This window comes from Falco biarmicus, chromosome 12 (genome assembly GCF_023638135.1).
Source record: "Falco biarmicus isolate bFalBia1 chromosome 12, bFalBia1.pri, whole genome shotgun sequence".
Taxonomy (NCBI): domain Eukaryota; kingdom Metazoa; phylum Chordata; class Aves; order Falconiformes; family Falconidae; genus Falco; species Falco biarmicus.
Genome location: NC_079299.1, coordinates 10,515,288 through 10,538,521, shown reverse-complemented (window position 1 = coordinate 10,538,521; position 23,234 = coordinate 10,515,288). Strand labels below are relative to the sequence as shown.

At 43.2% G+C, this 23,234-nt stretch overlaps 1 protein-coding gene across 2 annotated transcripts in view; it reads left to right on the top strand.

The window, feature by feature from the left end:
• The window catches only part of KCNK2 (potassium two pore domain channel subfamily K member 2), a 104,314-nt gene that overhangs the window by 8,368 nt on the left and 72,712 nt on the right, over window positions 1-23,234 (top strand). The window contains exons 1-2 of one of the 2 annotated variants that reach the window (XM_056357769.1): window positions 17,512-17,878; window positions 19,530-19,840. In XM_056357769.1, coding sequence (XP_056213744.1) covers window position 17,878; window positions 19,530-19,840 — 312 coding nt within the window. In that variant the 5' untranslated portion in view covers window positions 17,512-17,877. Of the gene's footprint in view, window positions 1-17,511; window positions 17,879-19,529; window positions 19,841-23,234 lie in introns of those variants that run through there. The other variant, XM_056357767.1, reaches the window with a different exon arrangement.

The window sequence follows — 23,234 nt, the reverse complement described above, 5'->3', positions numbered from 1 at the left end:
GGTGCTATTGCTTCTGTAGAGAGCTGAACACTGGTGCAAGGAAGAGAACCTCTTCACAATGCAAACGTGCTTAACACAAGTGCAAAGCCATGGAGTGGCTTAAAAGATCAAATTGAAAACCGGTGGATGTGTAATGTCTCTCCACAGAGATGTAATGTCAGGAAAGAAAAATGCAGCTATATCCAGGAAACACATTTATCAAGAGTCTTTGCAGAAGTATTTGGGATTTCCAGTAAACCATAACAAACGCTGTAGAAATCCTGTTTTTAGCTGTGGGTGGAGGACAGCTTCTTCACAAAAACTCAAGTACATTTAAAGCTATGGGGAGACAGGACTTTAACGGGATAGTGATGGCAGAACTGTGGATGCCTCCAGCTGTATGACTTGAGAGTGCTGTAAGACAGCCTGTATGACAGATCTGTAGACAGAAAATCATCAGCTTTTAAGAGGAGAGTCGTTCTGGGCACAGTTTGGCAGTCCTCAGAGTTAAAAACAGGGGGAAGTCTACTGTCTTCTCTGCTGAACTCCTACCTGTCCTTTCAAAATTCTCCAACTAGGTAGGCATTTTTCTGGGAACATTTGGCTTCTCCAAAAGCTATTCACTGATCCATTGGGCACTGTGCACTTTTCATTTTAAACTAACATTAAAATGTGCATCAGAGCTCTGTTTCCTATAATCTATGGGAAAAATGATAGGTGGGAATTTTACTTTTACTGAGTTTATTCAACACTGCATAGTGCCTTACCCATGCACAGCTTTTGCTCATGGATGTAATTGTGCCATGTACTCTACCTATGTGTGTCTATTTGCATCACCGCAGAGATAACATATAGTAATAGGGATGTACGACTTTTGTGAAAAAACAATGCCTTCATCCAGGTTGGTGGCAGACAGGAATGCACATCTGGCATAGCGGGTCAAGGTTGTGTTGCTGTTCTTTGCTACCATGAATTGGAGATGCTGAGAAATTTTCTCGAGGTGTAATAAAATATCTTTGATGACAGAAGCCAGTTCTTCAAGAAAAAAAAACTTTGCTCACAGGAAAGCACTAGTTTAACTGAAACTTCCCATGGGGACCTGCATTTCAGCTCCACCGTGGACACAACAGTGCAACTACTTGGTACTGCCACGCTAGTTAATGTGCTGGATCAAGCTGATTAATACTGTCTCTTCACTCTTCCATAGTCCAGTTGAGGATCCTAACCTACAGTTTAGTTGCTTTTGTGCGATGTGTGAGGGTCTTTTACCTAGTTCTAAACAACAACAAGAACAACAAAACTTAAAAAGTTTTCATTCTCACAGTATGTGGAAGAGTGCATTCACATGTGTGGGAAGATCCAGTTTCTATTCTACCTACCTGTGCAGTCAGTGCACACGCTTCCTTCTTAGTTTTGCTTCAGCAATTGCCTGGCTTCTTAGATCCTCCTCAGTAGCAAATAAGTCGTATCAGCCTCTGACACCATTTAGATGAAACAATGCAAGGTTTTTATTTACCCAACATAAGAAAAGTAACTCTTAACAGGAAAGAAAATGTAAATGGAAAAATCCTGAAAACACTTAGATAACCAAACAACCCACGGTCAACCTGTGCTCCCTCCTATGATTCATTTTCCTAGCTCTGTCCACAAATATGTATTTTTTTTCCTCCAACTGCCCCAGAAAGGGTTGTCCTTCTATTCACTGTGACAGTTTTTCTATTTCAGATGGGTGCAAGCACAGCCTTTTCTGCAATTTCCAAACATGTATTATAAACAGAAGTACATTGTAGGGGGAAGTAACCTTGCTAACCTATGCAAATACCAGAGTAGTGTGAGGATTATATTAAAAAGGGTAAAAAAGGTTTAGTAATATGAAGAAGCAGAAAAAGTAGAAAAAGGCTGTTCCCAACTGCTTTTAAAATCTGTCTTTAAATTATTCACTTGGCATTTTGAGAGCTCACAATTTGATTTTTGTCACTCATCTTAATATTTAATCACAATTTTTAATTATACTAGTAACTTGAGGCTACTTCTTAACTCAGCAATAGCTTCATCTTCTATTAATAAACGGTACATATCCTTGGCTTTGACACTTACTTGCTGCGAGTGTTTTGGCTTTGATAGAACACGCAGTCCGGGACACCGTTATTGCCTCTTAAATCTCAGATCTTCTCAAGTTATCACTACAGTGTTTCACCCTGATGATGGTAACTTAGCATAAAAATGTTCAATTTTCACTGTGGTTCTTAGTGCTACTGTTGCTAAAAATACTGGAGATCAGAGAACAAGTTTTTGGAAAACAGTCTTATTCTAGAAGACATTTTTCCCCAGATGATTTTTCTTCTCCTTAGGCTAGAGAAGGGACAGACTGGTCCTGAGAGGTGTGGGTTGGAAGAATGTTACATCTCTGTGTGTGTTTGAGAGGGTTTGAGATGAAGGTCTTGGATTTTTCAAGCTGCATGCCAAATGAACTCCGATGCTGGGGTTGCGGCGCTCATGTGGCAGTGGGCTGCACTGGTTTGGAGGCTGCTGGGGGACCTGAGCCAATGGGCATGGCTTTGTCTGGGATGCAGAGGCCATCCAGCCCATATCCACAAGGGAACAGTAAAAGATGTGGGACTTGCTGAGCTATCCACTCTCCCAACAGCTCCCTGAAGTCTATGTGGCTCTGTGAAGACTGCAGAATGTGGTTTATGGGTTCAGGAAGGTTCACCATCAATCTGCTGAGCCTCTGAGACCAATCTGTTTTTGCAGGCAGCATGTCATTTTTTATAAATTGACCAGTCTCTATTTTACAACATTAGGTTTTTGTTCTCATCCTCCCTATTGAGAGGTTGTTCCAGAAGCTGGCTCTTCTCATGCTTATTGTGATTTCCAGCCAAAATTTATTCGCAGAATGGTTTTGTTTTTGTGCCAACATGGTCCATGAGCTCAAAAAAGTCTTTTTGATTGATCTACATACAGCAATCAGATGTCTTTTCAGCCTTCATTTTGCCAGAATAAGTGAGCCAAGCTCTTCCAGTTTCCTCTGAAAGAATGCATCTAGAAGCCGCCTTTGCTGCTTTTTGGGTTAATTTTTGTGGACCACCAATGACTAGAACTAAGTGCACTTTTCCCACTGATATTTTACTGGGGCCTGTAGGCTGGCATGCAGGACTGATAGCCCTTGCTGGCCAAACCCCACCTCCTATGTATTGTTGACACCAGCAAAAATAATCAGTATAAACAAGATGGTGGTTTTAACAGGACTTCTAATAAATTTCATTAAAACAGACTAGAAGGGCCTAGTTTATTAGGTGGCACTTTGTATTCATACAGTGATAACACAAGGATCAGGAACCAGAAGACACTGGCCCATATGGGTAGTTCTGTTTGTAGGTGGGTCCGAAAGAATCAGTACGCCAAATTGTGTGATGTTTGGTGGCTTTCTGTTCAGTGGCTGGCCACTTGGGATTCCTTTAAAAAGTGCTAGCTCTCCTCATTTACTTAAAGGAGACCTGCTGCTTGTAACAATCACCTTCCTATGGCCAGAAAGCTTATTTTAGACTTGGGTTGAAGCAAGGGTTTAAGGATAATTGGACTCTGAACAGTCATAAGCAGAAGTGTAACATTCCTTGCACAATGTATCGCTTTGAACCAGAACAGATCAACAGCAAGAGGAAGATGAAAAGAAGCATCAGCTTCCCTCCCTCACAAGCCCAGTGTCACACATGCCCAACACATACTTGTCAGTTTACCCATTACAATTTGGAAGATTCATCACAGTTACAAGATTCAACCTGGGCACTAGCATTAATCACCACTAAGAGCACTCAATGGTATCTGAAGAAGAACAGAAAAGACCCCATGCATCCAGTATCAGAAACATAGAAGACAATGTGAGGGATGAAGGACCTGGAATGAATAGCAGCTAAGGACTACAGCTATTGCATCTGGGGTTCTTGAGAAATGCATCAGGCAGAGGGATTAAAGGAGAATTTTGTCTCTTCAAAAAGAAAAGTTGCTAAAGAGAAAGGTGAGCAAAAGCTAGCTACTCTTTTTTTCTAGTAACCTCAGGCCAGGGGCAGTGGATATTATTTAATAACCTACAATTAAAGAAGAGCAGTCTAATTATCAGTTTGTGCAAAAAAAAGTTGTGTCACACTCTTTGAAAGAATGAAATTCTGAGAGCGTTAATTGTATGTGAAATACCCAGAAGAGAAATGTATTTGATATTTGTAAAAAAACCCATGCTTTTTTCTCTGTTTATGGGATCCTAATTTTGAGATCAGATTGCCATAGAGAGACCAAAACTGAGAGAGAAACACTGCATGAGATTCTGACTTACATCTAGAAGCAGCTGTGTTAGTTTGCCAGGCTGAGAACACTCTTGGATGAGAATGCAAGTTTTAGGAAGGAAAGGGGTGATGGCACAGTAGATTGGGCTGACAAACAAGTCTTATTTAAGAAGAAATATGGATTGACGAAGTAAAAAATAAACAACTTCAACAGTTCAATTCTCACATGGAGTGAATTTGCAAGAAGTAATGTAAAAATTTACACCGGACAGAAAAAAAGGAAAAGTAAACAATTCCTGGCCCTCAGTAGAGCTACTATTTTGGCAGGAAACAAAACTATGAGTGGGAAGCTGTATCTAAAAGGAAATTAAGTATACGTATTCTGCACGGTAAAAGAAGATTGTTCTGTGGAAATTGCTCAGATAGAGAGCTATTTCAAATGACTGAAACGCCCCTTTGAACATGAATGGAATTGTTGTTGCTTATAAATTGGATATTGATACCCAGCTCAATATGAAATCTTAAGTCAATTTGAATACAAACAAAAAAGCCCAGGTTGTGCAGTAACAAACTCAGTTCTGTAATAGCTGTATACAAACTAAATGTAGTTGCCAAGCAGTCTCTTGAAAACATAGAAATTTACTTATTATTGAGGGAGACAGAATTTGGAAATGTGCATGGTACTTCATCTCACAGGGAGAACGTGTAAGCTAGAAGGCCAGAAGCACTTGGAAGTAGAAAGAAAAACAGCTTAGAAAAAACCTTCAAACTAAATTAGGATATAGGCAGAAAAGAAAAAAAATTATAAGGCAAACTTCACAAGGGAAAAAGAAAATCAGTCATTACAGTTGTAAGAGAACAGTAAGGAAAATTTAGAACAAAGATCAGAAGTTGTTAAACATACATGCATAATTAAACTTTCTATCCATGATCATGATATCCATTATATATTTTGGAGATTTTAGAAACAAATGTCCATTACAAAGGAGAAAAATGGCCCAGTTCTCCTGGCGCACATTTACAGCTGAGTACACAAAGAACTAAAGCCCAACCTGTTAACAATTTCTTGTCCACAGGGAACTCCCTGTGAAATGTTGTCAAGTCACTGTTTTCTGGGTCACTTTGATAAAAATGGACGTAACAGCACTTTTCCACCTCGAAGAATTAATGAAATAAAGTTAACTTCACAATATTTAGCATATATATGCTATTGTAATGAAGCCAATACACACATCTTACCTAGTCAGACTTAGTAGTCTGTACTAGAGAGAAAAATTATGGCAAGAACTAAGGGAATAACTTTGAATAATTGGCATGCCATTCATTCTAAATTAATGGGTGACTGCTTTGGCTTGGTTCATATGCTGATTTTGAATCTGATGGGTAAGTGAGTTTCTATCATAGTTCCACTTTATCCAAAACCAAGCTGTGTACACCTTTTTCAGGTACACTTTTTTTTTAGTGTTTGCCTTTCGTGCTTTCCTGTGGTTAGTATTTTCTGAGAGCTGTGCTCTGCTGAACGCCCGTGGAAACCTCTTAAGCAGGTAGACTACTTCTGTCATGGTATGTGGGAGTCCTTCCCATTTCCCTGGGCTCACAAGCAGATGCAGGCTGAATGCCATTGCTGTACAAGACCCAGGCATGTGCCGATCCCTTGTCCCCACACCTCTCAGACCCAGTTCTCATGCCAAGGAAAGCTTGAGCCCAAAGCCTGAGCGTGAGCCATGGCATGTTGTAGCCGGGCGTTGGTCTGAACGCTCTTTGGAGCAGGACCCTGGGGCATGCCAAGGCATGCATGGGAACATAAATATAGACACAGCCATAGATAATGTGAGAACTGAATGCCTGTAAGTTTTTAGGCTTCCTTTGAAGTCGATGGGAATTCGCCTGAATAAGGTATGTGTAAAAATGGAATAAAAGTGTTCAGTTTTGGCCTGTTAGGACATGGGTGCCAATAGAAAATGCTTTATTGCCAAAATCATAAGCGGCTAAATATTTGGGGATTAAGAATACTCCACCCAATGGCTTTCTGGTTAAAGCATTCACAGGGAGGTGGAAGATGTGAGCCCATATCTCCTCTCCTGACTCCTGGGTGGATGTTTCCAGCTACTGAGTTGCACCAAGTGGTGCCTTTTAGCTCTTTGTTCTCCATCTTTCCTCACTCCCCACTTTTTACTCTGTTCTTGTCACATTAACAAGCCCACCAAAACAGCATCTGGAACCTGAAGTGTGGACAGATCCTCCTTTGAGAGATTTAAATTGCAGAGCTTGACAGGGTTTAGTACATTTCTTTTTCTGTAGTGTCGCCCAGTGGCTAGTTGATAGCAGTTCCTGGAAGACCACTGTGGGTTCCCCTCATGGGTGACCGACTTTCCCCACATGTTACATTGGGAGCTCAGGCTCTACCTTTGGACTGCATCAGCTGTGTTCAGCTAAAACTAGGTGCATCAGTGCAGAGCATGGTGGCTTTTAAATCACTGTGTTGACTAAGCCCAAAACCTGTAAGAGCCAAGGTGAAATCACAAGAAATAGTGAACAAAGCTTGGCTGACCTTACTTACAGTGGTGTAATCTAAGTCAGTGAGGTTGCATCAATATGCAGTAACTGACTGAATCTGGACTGGAAGAAAGACTAGGTCACCTACCCTTGTCCTCTGTTATTGCAGGCAGCTAGACCATGTAAACCCTTTCACAAACTAGGGGACTGGAGCATCTCCCTGGTGAGGAAAGGCTGACAGCGCTGGGCCTGTTCAGCCTGGAGAAGTGAAGACTGAGAAGGGACCTTATCAATGCATGCAAATATCTTAAGGGTGAGTGTCAAGAGAATGAACGGAGCCAGGCTCTTTTCAGTGGTGCCCAGAGAGAGGACAAGGGGCAACGGGCACAAACAGCAACACAGAGAGATTCCATCTGAATATCAGGAAGATCTTCTTTACCTTGAGGGTGGCAGAGCCCTGGCACAGGCTGCCCAGAGAGGCTGTGGAGTCTCCTTCTCTGGAAACATTAAAAACCTGCCTGGATGTGACTTTGTGCAACCTGCTCTAGGAGAACCTGCTTCAGCAGGGGGTTGGACCAGATGATCTCCTGAGGTCCCTTCCAACTCTGAACGTTCTGGGATTCTGTGATTCTGTGACCCTCCAGCCTCCAGCTTGACATTATACATTCTATAGCCTTAAATGAATATGAGCCCAAGGAACATAAACTTACCGACTTTACTACTGCAGCATCTTGTATGTCAGTATGTCTGTAGTAAGGAGGCTTAGGGAACACTTACGGCGAGACAGGGAGTCCCATGCTGCAAGTCAGAAAGTCACACATTTCAATGCCAGTATTCTGTTCAGCTAAGTGATACCTCTATCTTTGTTGCATTATAGGAGTGTTCATTAACAAGTTCATTACACTACTGATATTTATTAATTATGTAGTATAACCTTTTTCTGATATACTAATATGATTTTAATATTATAGTAATAATTAGAGCTTATAGCTAGTCTATGAATGCAGTATGTGGAGATAATACAGATGTATACCTATCTAACATGTGCAAGTGGTATATTGAAGGATGCATTGCTGTCAGTTAATCAGTAATTGTTTTATATGGCTTCAGTGTTATTTACTTTAAGAAAAACATGGCTGGGTGAGGCACATTCATTTGTGTTTTTCCATATGTAGGTTTCTGTCAAGCATTCTAAACACCAGCTATTGGGCATATGTTCTTCCCTAAGTGGTCATTTTGAATGGCTAGTAGTTCAGCAGTTATTGACAGGTTGCTTTCTGGTCTAAAATTAGAGGAATGTGTGGATCCTTGTACGCAGCGTGTATTCAAGTAATAACGAAAGTGATTGATGATAAAAAGCTTTCTTTCTACTCTTCTGTCATCAACAACCTATTGGGATCAAGAGAACACTGGGATAGAAATTAATCTTCCTTGAGTTATTCTATACAGTCAACTGATGGGAGATTTCTTTGATCTCATTCAGTTGAAATTGATTAATTCTGTTAATTACTCTGTTTGAACTGAGTTAGCAGGAATTTTCTGCGTGTTGCAGCATCCTTGATGGTTTTTCTTCTCGCATGCTAAACAAGTAAACTTGGTAAAGAATTTGAAGGGAGGTGGTGTCAGTGTAGGGTTTGCTGACTAAGATTGATGATGACTATCAGTGATAAATATCTGTAGAAGTGATCAGATGTAATTTGTTTCTGCACTTGGATTTTTCATTGAAACTGTCATTGGTTAAAATGCATAAACAGTCCTTGGAGCAGGAACTCATGTCTTCCTCTGCCAAGTGAATAATAATCACTAAGCTAGGAATGTTTTCTCTCTTTCTCCCTCTGTCTTTTTCCCACCTCGTGAATCCCGAGTTCTACAGGAAGAACTAGGATTACATTTGAATTCTTTAATGCCTGCTAGATTATGGGATTGTCATAAATCTAAGGACATCCTTTGAATCTCATGCCTTCTGCTTATTACCCTGATGACTGCTTAGTAGGTTCTGATTAACATTGATAGTGGGACCCTAATCTCCTACCCGGAGTCTGTTTTTTCCAGTAAGCAGGGTGCTGGGAACTGTCAAAATAGGCTGACACGGACTAAAAGATTTGTCTCATAATGAGGAGATGGCTGCTTAAGGTTTGTCAGCCACCCTGAAATCCACCTTTGCTCTAACTAGCTTTCAGTCAAAAATAAAATAAATTTATTATACTAAAATGTTAAGATTAAAACAAAAATAAATCAGTGACTATTTCTGAAGAGAGGTATGAGAAACGAAACATATTGTAGCTACATCTCTTTCTAGTTAGGCTTCAAGTTGATTCATCTTTCCCATGTAGCTAGTAGGCGCTTAAGCCCAAACAATTTCCAAAATAATTGCCACAGCCCTCTGGTGCTGGGATCCAGTTCTCATGCATATTCCTTTGGAGTGCCCTTTGGTGACAGTGTAGGCTCTGCTGGAAGTCAGCAGCTAACTGACTCTGAAGAAACCCTTTATGCAATAGGAAGGCAAAAAATAATGACAAGCTCAGTACTTGCTCTGGGGGTAAACAGGTCATTTACCTGTTTTCAGTAAAATTCTTTCTGCTGATGGCAAGGGACGTTAAACTTCCTAAGCACCTGTGTAAGTATATCACTATTTATAACACTCAAGTATAAACCTTATTTTGCACAAATATGTAAGTGGGGACAACAAATACAGGTCAGTAATATTTCCTAGAGACCAGACACAATTACAGGACTGCGCACCTGAATCGAGTAATGTGTTAGGATCAGTGATTTTTAAGCATGGCTTGCTGAAATGGAGGGAGCCCCAGTTATAGGCTCTCTCCAGGAATGTGAAAGATGTGGATTTAAATTCTTTTATGCAGAAGAAATAATTAGAGTCCTTTTTCCCCTTATCCTGAGAGAGTCTTCCAATCATTGCACTGTTGCATAAAATCTGGTGGAGGCTTTTCTTCTATTTATGTTTTAAAAGGAAGTGGTAACCATCCCTACATTTTACATAAAGTTTGTTCTGCTAGCATTCCAGAAAAGCCAAATAAACTCCCCTGAGGAGATAAGTAAGGAAGGCTTATTTTCTGGATCAATTGAGCATAAAAATGCCATTAGTGTTGAGCAGCATGGTGGGAAGTGTATTTGTGTCCAGAAGCAGAAAGCTTGCTAAAGGACACCAGTGGTGAAAACTGAGCCACACAGAAATTAAAAAGAAATGTTTTTTTCAGGATCACGATTTTGCATATAGGTGCCTCTGTCCAAGAGAGATGCCATGTCTGTCCCTGGCACAATGATACAGAAAAACCCAAAGCAGCTGACACAGAGGTAACCCCAGAACTGGAGGCAACACGTATGTGCTATAGGAGTACTGTATTTGAGCCAGTTTGCCATGCTGAGAGGTCAGTTACTAGTTTGAGTGTGCTGCTGTGAAGACCATACCTGCCCTACCTTCAGCAGCTGGCAATGTTTTTGTGTTACGGTGCACAATCTTGTGCATGCAGCAGCTTGCTCTGAACTCCCACACCGCTCCTTGTGCGGTGTTCCGCCGTGATGTTCAAAATCCTTCACATCTGGGTTACATGTATTTATATAGATTTGCTAGCAGCATGCAGGTCCCTGTAAGTTAGGAATAAGGGATATTTTTCCCACAAGTTTACTATGCTAATTACAATATTGTGATCATAGCTGACTTTCCAAAATACTCTAGGCAATTTTTACGAGTAAGAAAAATCATCAGATCATCCCTCTAAAATAAAGAAAGAAATTGCCAATGAGTCCCCAAGAATCTGGTACAAATGTTCAGCCTGAGGCTTACTTACTTACTGCTTTTGTTGCATTTCTTCCATTGAGATATTCTTATTGGATGAAGCCTTAAGTACATTTTGTGAATAGTAATCCCCTTTATATCCGAAGTTGTTATGGGAGAGAACATGAAAAGCTAGGAAAGCAGTAATTTCAGGAATTTGTTTCTTCATGGCTTTTCTATTAAATTTTCTTGGCAATTACTCTTCTTAAATCGGTATACTCCCATTTTTAACAAAAAAATAATGGAAAGTTTACATGAATTGTTACAGGGGGTCACTTACGATATATGTGGCCAATACAAATAATTTAGAAGAACAATAATTTTCATTGAAGAATACCTTTTACACTAGCATAATTAATTTTTTCCAATCTTACTTTGCCCATTTATGTGATAGGGCAAGTGACCTTTTTGGGCAAGTGATTATAAAAGTATTAAGATGTTGAGCATTTTAGAAATAGAACAGCCTTCATGTCCAGGCTGCTAAAATGTCATGGAAATTTCATAATATTAATTTTAGCTGGTTTATGTGAAGGGGTCATATAAAGCAACTTTCTCACCAGTCACAGTCCTAAGTGTGTCTGGTTGTCTTTGGTGCCTGGGGTATTTACATCTGGGGTATATTTACATTTGCTATGCAAAGAGGAAAATGTGGGCAAATCTTCCCCTATATTTTGCACCTTCATCTACCTTGGAGCTGGAGACCAGCTTTTAATGTTCCCTCTAACAACTGAAAATAAAACAGGAAACTGTACAAAACTGGTTCAGTTTCGTTGCATGCTTAACATCAGTGGCACGACACAACTGAAAAACCTTATTTCTAGCAAAAATGTAAAGATAGATTAACAGATACTTTAGAAGTGAAAAAATGAGTATGAACTTGTAGCTGTTCTCCTGCCAACACAGTCTGTAGCTGCCAACCCAAGATGAAACCAGCAAGCCCAGAATTTCAAGGTCTACACTTTAAAGAAAATAGAGGGAAGAGTGTTCAAGGATGGAAGTGCTGCGCAATGCCAATGCACTATCCATCTGAATGGCAGAAATTTATGCTTCTTGCCGTCCAAGCACCTTATGAAAACCGGGCTCTGTTCACCCAGCTTTCTGCCTGCATGGTGCTAGTGGCATCTTTAGCACAGCAGAAAGATTTGGTCACTGGAAAGGGCAGGCGATCCTTTGCAGATGAAGCTATGAAGTTGTGACACCCTGATTTTCAAAGTCAGACTTTTAATGTGATGTGAAATTACCTCTTCGCCTCTGTTTAGGTGCTTAATTGAAAATCTGGGAGGTACTTTTTTGTGCTGAGAGTTTTAAAAGCTGAAACCCTATACCTCTTTAAATTAACTAACCATTACTTACAACTCCCATATTTTGACATTAGCAGTAGCACACAGCTTAGTTGTACACTGTGATTTGTGAGCTCTGTTCCTGGCATGGGGGGAAGAGAAAATGATAAAATAATTGAGAAGAGATAAAATAAGAGGTCTATCCTTAGAACAAGCTATCAAATAAAAAAAAAAAAAAAAGAAAAACACTACCAAATGTTATCTTTCTATAAAAAATCTGTGGCATCTTTTCCAGACGTATCTCCCTGTAGCTGAACACGCAGAGGTTGCCAGAAAACAGAGTCTCTTGTGCACATTTGAAAATAATTCATGTATTTCATCACACTTTCTCTTATAGCTACTGCCATGTAGAGTAAGTCTGGTGGTTTAAAAACATAGATGATACTTAATGTTCTCCTTTTTCATCTCCTCATTTGTATTCTTTATTTCTGCTAGCAAGTTCTTTCATTATCCCTGCATGACACTTATTTAGTATTGCCTGGGCTATTTTCTCTTCTCTGGTCTTTGTCTGGTTTGTTTTGTTTCTTCCAAATTATATTTGTGGATTACTCTACAAGAAAAGCACTAATGCTATTTTAGGTGATTTCCAGCGTCCTCTGTCTCTTTTTTATTTTATTTACATATTGTTGTGCCATAGGTCTGTGTCACTATTTCCAGAGTTCCCTAAAATGTGGATGTAGTACTTTACAAATATAAAAATAAAATACCCAGCTCCTCAAAACTTGGTTTAAAACTAAGCATCTACTTAGTTACTCAAGGAAAACTACCTTGTGAAGTAAGCATGAGCTTTGGCCATTCTCTTGTCAGAGCTGATGTCTGCAGTCTTATATGTATGTTCTTCTTCTTTCAAAATATTACATGCTTTTTTCCAGTCTGCAAAGACAATCCAGAGATTAGGTTTCCACCTCATAAGTCATCCAGTAGCACCATGAAAATCTATGAGGACAGTTGCATGATTGGTACTAATGGGTGTGGACAGCCCGATATAAAATCTAGATATTCCCATTGCCAGTCTCCTATTTTGAAGAGACCACAACTAGCAACAATGAAAAACAAATTACAGACCAGCAACTTTGTAGAACATTTTGATGATTACAGGAAAACGTTTTGTAATCAACGCAAGGCACCACCAGCTTTCCCTCAAGGAGATCAGTAATTCAAAGGAGTAGTAAGCTTTTCCTGTGCATAAATAATCCATAATAAAGGTGACATATGGCAATTCACATTTATCATTGATGAGATTGGCATTGAAAACTTGGTTATAATTGTTGCTTCTGAAGCTATCCAAGCATAACAGGTTTGTGAAAGCAAATATGAAAAAACAGTGGCAGAACATGTGACAAATAAATCCCATTAGGTCTGGTAACATGACACAGTCAGGGAGGAAACCCACTGGGAGATTTGCAAGGCAGTAAAGAAAAATACACATTCACAATATTAATTACAGCAGCGAATACTTTATGGGTTCTAAAACAACTTCCCACTTACTGCACGTGGATAAATAGATAAGAATTACTAGTGATGGAAAGAATTAGAACCTAATTAAAACTGACAACTGAGCTGTATGAAAATAGATGGGCACATGTAAACATTTTTTCTAGTAATTGATAAGGTGAAAAACAATGACTTTTCTGTTGAACAAGTAATTCGTCACACTGTAAGACAGACACTTGTGGTAGATGTAATAGCTTGTTAGTGAGGTAAACGCCATTAATACATATTCTAGTTGCACCGCATATGCTTACTCATTTTAAAATGTGATTTAAAAGTGATCACGTATTTTTAAATGGGACTGCTTAGAGGCTTTAATATTTTCAGAGGCAGATGAGGGCTGAGTATAACTCAGCTGCTTGTGTCTCCTGCCCATTGCCTTCTCTTTGCCCTCCTAATGCTGGTGGTGGGCTGGGACAGTGCAGTCAGTCTCAGTGTGGTTACTGGGAGCAGCTCTGTGTCCTTACTGCCCGTGAAGCCCAGTGTCTGCCTTCTCCTTTGCTCAAAGGAGAAGCAGGCTGTATGCCATTAGTTTCTCGTTTAGTGTAAATTCCCATAGCAGGATACAAGTAGTGGTTTAATGGCAGAATACAGTAACATGGCATGGCCTTAATGTCATAATTACCCATAAAGAACTGACAGAGATCTTTTAATGTCTCCAAAGAAGTCAAGAGACAGGTCATTTGTAAGTCCCGCTGAATAAGTACAATGAGCTTTAAAATTAACTCTACTAAATAAGTCCAGTAGTATTTCTGCTGAGCTCTGTTGTAACAAAACCTAGCAGTAGCAAGGCTTTATCCTGGACTTCAACTGGGTGTATGCTTTGACCCGTTCTGTAGAAAGGCAGAGGTTTCCTGTTCTTACATCACAAGAAAGCATTGCTGCCTTTAGAGGGGAAGATGCTGTGTCCACAGCAAGGGCTGAAGCCTATAGCAAGGCAGTGTTTGATCAAAGGTGCAGGTCCCCTGCGGTGAATTAAATAGGTGCCCATATGAATAGTCTGTTGAAGTCACCGAGGGAAGCGCCCTCACTAGGAAGCCTTGCTGTAACAGTCCCTTGGAAATGCAGAAAATCTTGGCAATTAAATAAGAGGGCTGGAACCTGTGGCACTTCCTATTACACAGCTGGTTAAAGAAGAGCATTTACTGCACCCAGAAATGGGGGCTTAGCAGGAACCTTTTGCTCTGGGCACAAAGAAAATATTTTTCATGGCCTTGCGGGGAGGAGATGGCTCCTGCAGCTGGAAAGAAGAAAAGATAAGGGTACTTTTTTATGTACTCTTTTTAAATTGGTCTTTCTAGGGTGATATTTTTCTGGAATAACTATTTCCTTTTGAATGCTCTCCTGTCCTATCAGAGCTATGTTTAGATCATCTACAGCTGTTATTTGTATGAATATGTGATTGCTATGTTTATCATGTAACTTTGACTTCCTCTGCATGCTGCATGCCTCTTTCAGCTGAGCCTACTTTTAACATTTCAAAGAGCTGAGCAGCTTCCAGCAGCCACCGTCTGTGAATAACGTGGCCATCCCAAACTCATGCCAAGACATTTTTAGACAGCATTTGAAAGTCCTGTACTTTGTGAGTTTTTCTCATGTTAGCATGAAACACACAAACCTGCGTATACTTAATCTTATGAGGTTTTGTTGTTGTTGTTTTGTTTTAGTTCAGATAAATCTCTTTGGCTCAACAGCAAGCCCATTTGCTTGCAAGGTTGGAGCTCTGTGTAGCCCCTTTTACAATTTAATCTTGGTTGGTTGGTGGTATGTTTTGTCAGTGATATTCTGCATTTGAGTGTTTGTTTAGTAAAGCTCAGGCCTGACATGTCAAACTGGTTGAATGTCAGTTCCAAATTTGAAGGCAAAATGGTCACACACAAAATTCAAACAATGCGTGGCATACATTACAATAAAATATTGGGGAGCATGACCCCACAGAATAAATGCTGGTGCTATATAAGGCCTCCAGGAAACAGGAGTTGCTATACACAATAGTTTTTGTTGTGCACCACAAAAAGAATTACTGCTTTTCATGCTGGATTTGAAGATGTCAGTCATTAAAGGTACCTGCCATATGTGGAGTGTTTATATCCCTGGCAGAAGTGAGAAAGCACAGCTCCAGTCCACTTTAAGTAAGCGGCAAGCTCCAGCTGAGGATTGCATCTGGGATCACAATAGGTGGAAAATATCAGCCAACTGAAAGTAGACATTGGAGCCATTTACTAGGTAATTAATGGAAATAATTACTTTCACAGAGACAGCTCTTCAGCTATTGAAGTTAAGGTACCAATGCCGTCATTCCTACAGTGGATCCCAAAATGGTTTCTGCCCGTTGGGTGGAATGACTGAATTTAAGGCCTCGTCCAAACGCAGCTGAAGCTATCGTGAGGCTTCCCACTGATTCCAAATTGTAGGCACTAAGTCTGACCCCCTTTCAGCTTTTAATAATAATTCCTTCACTCAAGGAAAAACAAAATCTTATTCCAAATATTTAGATTGCTAAAGAAAGGCATGTAGTACTATTTTCCACAATATTTTATACAGACGCAGGTCAGCATGGAAGGAAATTTTTGTGCCTGTTTTCCCATAGGATGTTGGAAAAAATCCTGCGGAATGATTCTTTCCCGCGAGGTAGGAACAGGCAGTGTTTACATGGGCTAACAGTTAAGAAATCTTTTTTGGGAGAAAGGTGATTTTTTGGTATAAAAAAGATCCAGGTGTGAAAATCATTCATCTTCAAGAATCCCTTGAGCAAAGGAGTATCAGCAGATGGGAGCGGGCATTTTGCTTTTCTTCTGTTGTTTGAGGATTGGCACCGCAATGATGAAATTGACCGTACGACTGAAAGTCTACTTGCAGAAGGATTTGCTGGATTGGGCCCAACGGCTCTTGTTACTCGACAACGGCTTTGCTAGTTCATGGCAATGGGGAGCGATGAGCTACAGCTCAAACTGAAATAGCAGACGCAGCTTCCTGCCCTGCGCTGCATCTCGTGGAGGTGTGTGAACACACCAGGGAAGATTGGCATGATTGATACTGCTGAAATTGGAGTCCTAAGGAACTCAATATTACACTCATTTGTATTATGTCACACTGATACGGAGAAGCGTTCATATAAGTGACTTCTAAAGTGTTTGCTGATGGTGCTGCTGATTTAAGCAGGATTATAGCCCGTTAAACACCCAACGTATGACTGACTTTGGCCATACAGCCTCTGGCTTTAAATGCTTGTGACCTATACCCATTTGTTACGGCGAGTAATTCTTTAACATGCTTGCAGAGACTTTTTAGAGTGTGGCTGTTGGGAGCACTTTTTGGATTCTCTGGGTAAATCCTCTCCTGTCTTATAGGCAAGTGTAGATGTTCATCACCTCAGTGCGAACAACTGACCCACGGATAATGTCACAGGTGATAGATGACAGCGAAATCGGGGAGTTATCCCGTGGCAAAGATAACAAGAATCATTTCAGGCTTTTTAGTGGCAGAATCCACAGTTGAAGCAGCATTTCTGATGTATCTATCAGCCTAAAATGGCAGGAGGCGGTACACTGGCGGTGCTGCGATAGGAGAGCAACTACCATCCCTGACTCCTAGATCCCACCTAGTTAACTCCTTGCGGCAAAACGCCGGGCTGCAAAGCACACGGGTTAAAAATCAGGCCAAGCTGGCAAGGACGGAGCCGCCCTGCGCCGCAGCCCGGCGCGGGGTCCCCCGCCCGCCCCCCGCTCCTGCTGCCGCGGTGACATTTCGGCTAGTTCAAAAGTTCACGGGCAGGCTCTGGCGAGGCGGTGGCGTTTGGGGCTGGAGCGGGGACCGCCGGCGGGGGTGGCCGGTGCCTTCTCCTCCCTCCCGCCTCTCCTCGCTCGTTTCCAGGCGAGACCTCGGTCTCCGCAGGTACCGCTCTGCCTCCCCTCCGCCTCCCCCGTTCATTTTTTTCCCCGCGCCCCTGCAGCATCTGCCCGCCCAGCTGAGGGGCTGCCTGCGCGGAGGGGCGCTGCCTCCCCCCCCCCCCCGCGGTGGGGGACGCGGAAGGGGGCGCACGGCTGCCCGCTGCCCCACAAAAGGCATCGCCGAGGTCCGCACGCCCGGCGCACCAGAGCACGCAGGGGCACGGGCAGCCACAGACACGCACACGGACGCGCAGGGGCACGCTCACGCACGGCCACACGCGCACACCCGCACACGGGCGCACACGCGCACACCCGCACACAGCCACGCGCGCGCCGCGATGTGCGATGCGCGATGCGCGACGTGAGGCACCTCGCCCGCCCCGGGGCCGGGGGGAGCCGGCGGGATCCGCGCTGCCAGCCCGCCCGCCCCTGCCGCTCCCTCTCCTCCAGACCCATCCATCAGCCTCTTCCTCTCCGTCTGCTTCTTCCTTCTTCTCCTTCTTTTTAAATTTCTTTTATTTTTTAATTTGCTCTGACTGTATCTACCCAAGCCCTGAAAAAATGCCTGCCCGTGGAGCGAGGAGAGGGCACCGGGTCGGTAAATAAGAAGTGAGTACGAGCACAATGGCGTGCCTCCCCGCTCCCAGCCCTGCGGATGCTGCATGCGTTCCTGCTTCTCCCGCGTCCGGGCGCGGGGGGGACCCCGGGATGCTCCCCGGCGGGCCGGGCCCCCTTTGTACCGAGCCTGGCTGCCTCCCCTTCCCCTCCCCTCCCGCCCCGGCCCCGCGCCGCGCCCCGGCCCCGCCGCCGGCCGCCTCGCCCCCGCGCCGCTCCCCGACGCGGAGCATCCCCGCCGGCGGCGGCTCGGGGCTCGCCCGCCGCACCGGGGCCGCGGGCATCCCCCGGCGCACGGCAGCGGCGGCGGGGAGGGGGCGGCGGGGCCGGCGGCGGTGCCCGGTGCCCGCTCCTTTGTTCGCCGCCGGCGGCCGCGGCCGGTCGGCGCTGATCCGGGCGGGCGGGCGGGCGGCGAGCTTGGCAGCCCCGACCGGGAGCGCCGCGGCCCCCGGCACCGTCCTTGGGGGCTCGGAGGGTCGCAGGGGCTGCGGCGGGAGGGCGGCTCCCCCCGCCAAGGTGCGGGGCGCGGCGGGGGGGGCCGTGCCCGTGCGCCGGGTGCCCGCGGGGCGGGGGCCGGGGCAGCGGGAGGCGTGACCGCGTGGGGCGTGCGGGGCGCCCGGGACCCCGCTCGGCCCGGCCCGGCCCGGGGGCTGCCGCTGTCCCCGGGCCCCCCCGGGGGGTGCCTGAGCCCGCGACGCCCGGGGGTGGCCCTGCCGCGGGTGTCCCACCGCCGCCGTCCTGAGGGAGACTTCCCTCTGGATTTAGCTCGGGGCTCGTCCCACCGGCAGCTGGAAGCCGTGTGGTGGCCGTTCGAAATGTAATTCCGATGTAAATATAGCCTGTGTGGTCAACTGCTGTGGCCATCTTCCCACAGGAGACCTTTACCTGCACTTGATGTGGCGGATTTTTTTTTTAGTGCCCATGTAGTTGCCGGTAGTCACGAGTTATCGAGATACTTGATAACGCACTCAGCTGCTCTTCTGGTAACCCGGTGGGTTTTTGTAGCTGTAAATAAAAATACATGCTCTAACAAATGGGTGGCTTTTCCAGTAAGTACACACGTTTTACTGGTATTTTTTGAAAGGTGTAATTGATACGCAGTTAACACTTTAAGACCGGTATGGTGAGCAATATGTTCTTTTTATGGTTGTGTCTGGGGAGTGTGGAACAGATCATGCAACTGTTCTCAGCATTTGTCGGAGTGCAGGACGAAATAGGTGAGAGAGAGAAGGGTTTGTGTTTTTCTGCTACTTCTGTAATGCTGAGGTAAAACACAGCTGGAAAGCTGCTTAGTGGTGCTTAAGAGACCAGCGGGTGTAAAGAATCTCAGCAGCAAAATACCACTCTACACTACCCTAATGAAATGCAACAGTGTAGGGGAAATCTGCATGTTGGAAATGACTGAATATTGGGAGGGGACAGACGCAGACAGAAAATGTGGCAAATGCGTGTATGCTTGTAAAAATGGATTAATACTGCTCAGAGCAGCAGCCTTGTTGTAAAGTGCATGGGATTTAAGGGAAAGATTCAACAGTTTAAGAGTTGCAGTTTGAAGCAACAGGATTTGTGTGATCTTTTTGCAAGAAGTTCAGTTAACGAAATGAGTGGCACTGTGAAAATTAACTTTCTTCTTGTGTTTTGCCAGTGGCGGCACCTGACTTGCTGGATCCCAAATCGGCCACTCAGAACTCCAAACCAAGATTATCATTTTCCACCAAGCCTACCGTGCTCTCTTCACGGGAGGAAAGTGATTCGGCCATTAATGTTATGAAATGGAAGACAGTCTCAACAATTTTTCTGGTGGTCGTCGTGTATTTAATAATTGGAGCAACAGTATTTAAAGCCCTGGAGCAGCCTCATGAGACCTCCCAGAGAACCACCATTGTGATTCAGAAGCAGACGTTTGTATCTCAGCATTCCTGTGTGAATGCAACAGAGCTTGATGAACTGATACAGGTAATCCACACCAAACCCTTGCCACCGTGCCTTAGAGGAAAAAAATCTGTATGGCAGCATTACTGTGATAAAGGGGAAAAACGTTATTAGCAAAGCTCTGTGTTGGCCGAGCGATGTAACAAGTGTTAAGACCAGAAGTTGAGCAATAGCATTTTCATGCAAAGCCTCATGGCTGAAAAGCTATTGCTATTTTTAGGTCCAGTACATTTGGTAGACAGCCTTTTCTCACTGAAGCATCCCAGTATGCTAATTAAATGATTATTCATCAGCAATATATATAATTAATAGTTCACAAAGGAATTGATACATTGATTGTGCCTTACTAGGTCTGTCAATATTTGAAATGTCTAATTCTGAGGAAGAAAATACACTATCCATTGCCCTAAAGAACTTCTAATTTATCGTGATTGTATCGAGCTAGCTTCCCTTCCAGCTGTATGTTTCTTTTTATTGATTCTGTTTTAAGTACAGGGAAGTACTACGGACTTGCTGTTTTGATCTTAAATCTCAATTTTCTCCACTTCTTAAAGGCATACTCACAACTGATGTACATTGTTGTGTTCCTACTAACATGACTTTACCTTTGCAGGTCACCTGCCTCAGAATCATAGTAACTATTTATTTACAATAGCACAGAACCAGATCCAGAGCCTTATAAAGGCCCCCTCCAATTCAAATCCTGTGTTCCCATGTTCTTATGAATATCCAGTGGCGCTGCAGGGAGCAGCAAGGGGCTGCCAAATAATGTCAGTTCTGGGGATAAGACAATGAAAGGGGAGGCTGGAGTGAACAGCCAAGAGTTGGCAAGGATTGACTCCTTCATTAAACAGCAGCCATGGGGCCGTCTGCGTCTGCAGAGCCTGAGATGGGACAGGGGAGAGCAGGAGAAGCTGGCAGGCATCCAGACCCTGGCTAGTGCAGCTGCATGTACACAAAGCCTTCTGGAGGTGGTTTTTGACAGCAGATAAGGCTGGGAGTTTAGAATTTGGTTTTACCTCTCTAGACCAATCTGCCTTGAGCATCAGCGTGGACACCTGGTTTTTTTTCCGGTTTAAATGCGGAGCTCTGACATACCGAGTTATTTTTATGGCACACTACTTCTGGATTTTAAAAGCAAACTGGGAAAACCTCTTGTATTTTGTGATTTCCCCCCTGCCTTGTTGCTAAAACGTGTTCCAAAACCGCTGCCCTTTAGGCAGTTCCTATCTGCATGTGTCCTGACTGGGCATGCCTGAGGAGGTGCTGCTGATCTAATTTCAATGCTGTGTAATTGCGTTTCAGAGGTTCTACCAGCAGAATGTGAGATAATCTTTCAGAGAAATATACAAGCACATTCTGATTAAAACAATCTCTTGTAGCTAGTGTACATATCCCCATGTGAAATTTTTAGGTCAGATCCTGTACTTGTGAAGATAAAAATAGAAATTTTGAAGCAATATTATCTTACATCATGTATGAGATGGTCCTTAAGGCAAAAAATGCTGAAATTTTCTCTAGAGTACTTAGATATTTTAGCATTTATGATTCCCTACCCAGAAGCACAGATTGGTAATAAAAAAACACTTCATCAGCATTCAATGCCCATTTGATGTTCTGTGCAAAATAAATGACAGTTTCAGTACAATTATCAGAGCGCAGATACCTGTGTCAGCATTAGCTCCCTGCTTCGCTAGCAGTCTTGGCGTGACCAGAAAGACACAGGCTTGTGAGGCCTGGTGGGGTGACACAGCCTCCCACAGCACATGGATGAAAAATAGTTGTGGGAAGAGTTTGCTCTGTTTGTTGTTGGGGTGAATGGAAAATGCAATTTCTCCTTGTTCCCTTCTGCTTCTCTGCGAAGAAGAACATCACAACGTGGAGGTAGGAATGTGTTGTTATTCTCCTTTTACAAGAGGAGAGCAGAGGCATGAGGAGCCTGGTTCTACAAGTGCATTTTGGTGCCTTTCTTTGTGCAGAATGAATGATAACGAATTGCCTCAAGTTGTTTAAGGGTTGGGAATTAAGTGACTTACCCAAAGCAAAATAGGAAAGCAATGGTAAAGAAGAGTCTCAAATCCATTTTTTCCAAGTCTAGGCTGCTCTCTTAACCATGGGGTCATATTTCTTCCCTACTTACCACTTTGTCAGAGAAGCTAAATTACTGGAATACATTTTGTCTCTCTGGGTTTATGTCTGACTGCTATTACAGTATAATGCAGTGTTTCTTCAGTTTTTGTTGGATATCTGAATAAAAATAAATAGTGTGTGTGAGGAAAAAGTAAATGATATGTAAGAATTCACTGAAAGCTATAAAACTGAAAATTAATACGTACTAGTGTAGTAGGAAGCTGGAATGATTAGTGTGTGTGAAGAAAATTACAGAGCTTGCAGGTGGTAATGTCTTCTTTAATCAAGTATTTACCTTGAGTCAAACTATAATGGAATTTATTACAAACTTTTCCTTTTGAACTTCGTGTTCTGGGAATCCAGAAACTGGTTTCGCTCTGGTTCATGCTAGTCATCGCTCAAGGTGCTTATCATGCCAGGCTTTTTCAATCCTCACAACTTATGATCTGCCATTTAATCTTTACTGTGAAGCAGGCTGCACTATCCCAAGCCTGCTAACTGACAGTTCAGCGTGCGGTGGCATAGTCAGGTGGGCAAATCGAGGAGACTAGTTTGAGAGCACATTCAGCTACAAAAAATTGTACAAGTGGAATGAAAATCCAGTTTGCTAGCACCCAGGGGCCATCCAGTTTCCAGCACCTTTGTTGAAATTTCCCCCTTGCCACAGAGGTGATTACAACACAGATTTGTGTGCTTCTATAAATGTGCACAGGATAGGGAGTTTTCCTTTCCTGTCTTCTCCAACCTTATTTTACCTCACCAGTCACCAGAAACCTTCCTGGCACAACAGTACATACTGCTGCCAACTTTTCAGCACGCACAGCTTTATTCCCTGGGTTTTGAATTCCTGAAACTGGATTTTCACATTGATTGTGTGCCTTCTCTAACTGTCCTTGGTGAGAATTATACTTCTATAGACTTTATATGTTTTCTCTACATGTGAAACATCGGGCAATGGAGAACTGCTCTGCAGCGTAGGAAATGTGCAAAGTTAATGAAATAGGGTGCTCTGATGACGTCAGCCAAGCAGCCTCAGCTGCCTTAGAAAGAAAAATGACCTGGGTTTTCCTCATAACTTTTCAGCTCAGTCCAGCAGCATTGTTCATGTGTTGACGGAAGAGGTGGTCTTCATGACCTTCTCCATCTCTGACTTCCATGGCTCAGTGTTGCAGATCTCTTTCGGTCTAAACCACTTCAGTTACTCATTGCCTCAGTATAATAAAATACACCTGCAATGTATGACCCTGACACCTGCTTCCAGATACATATTTTTTTTTGATACTTCATG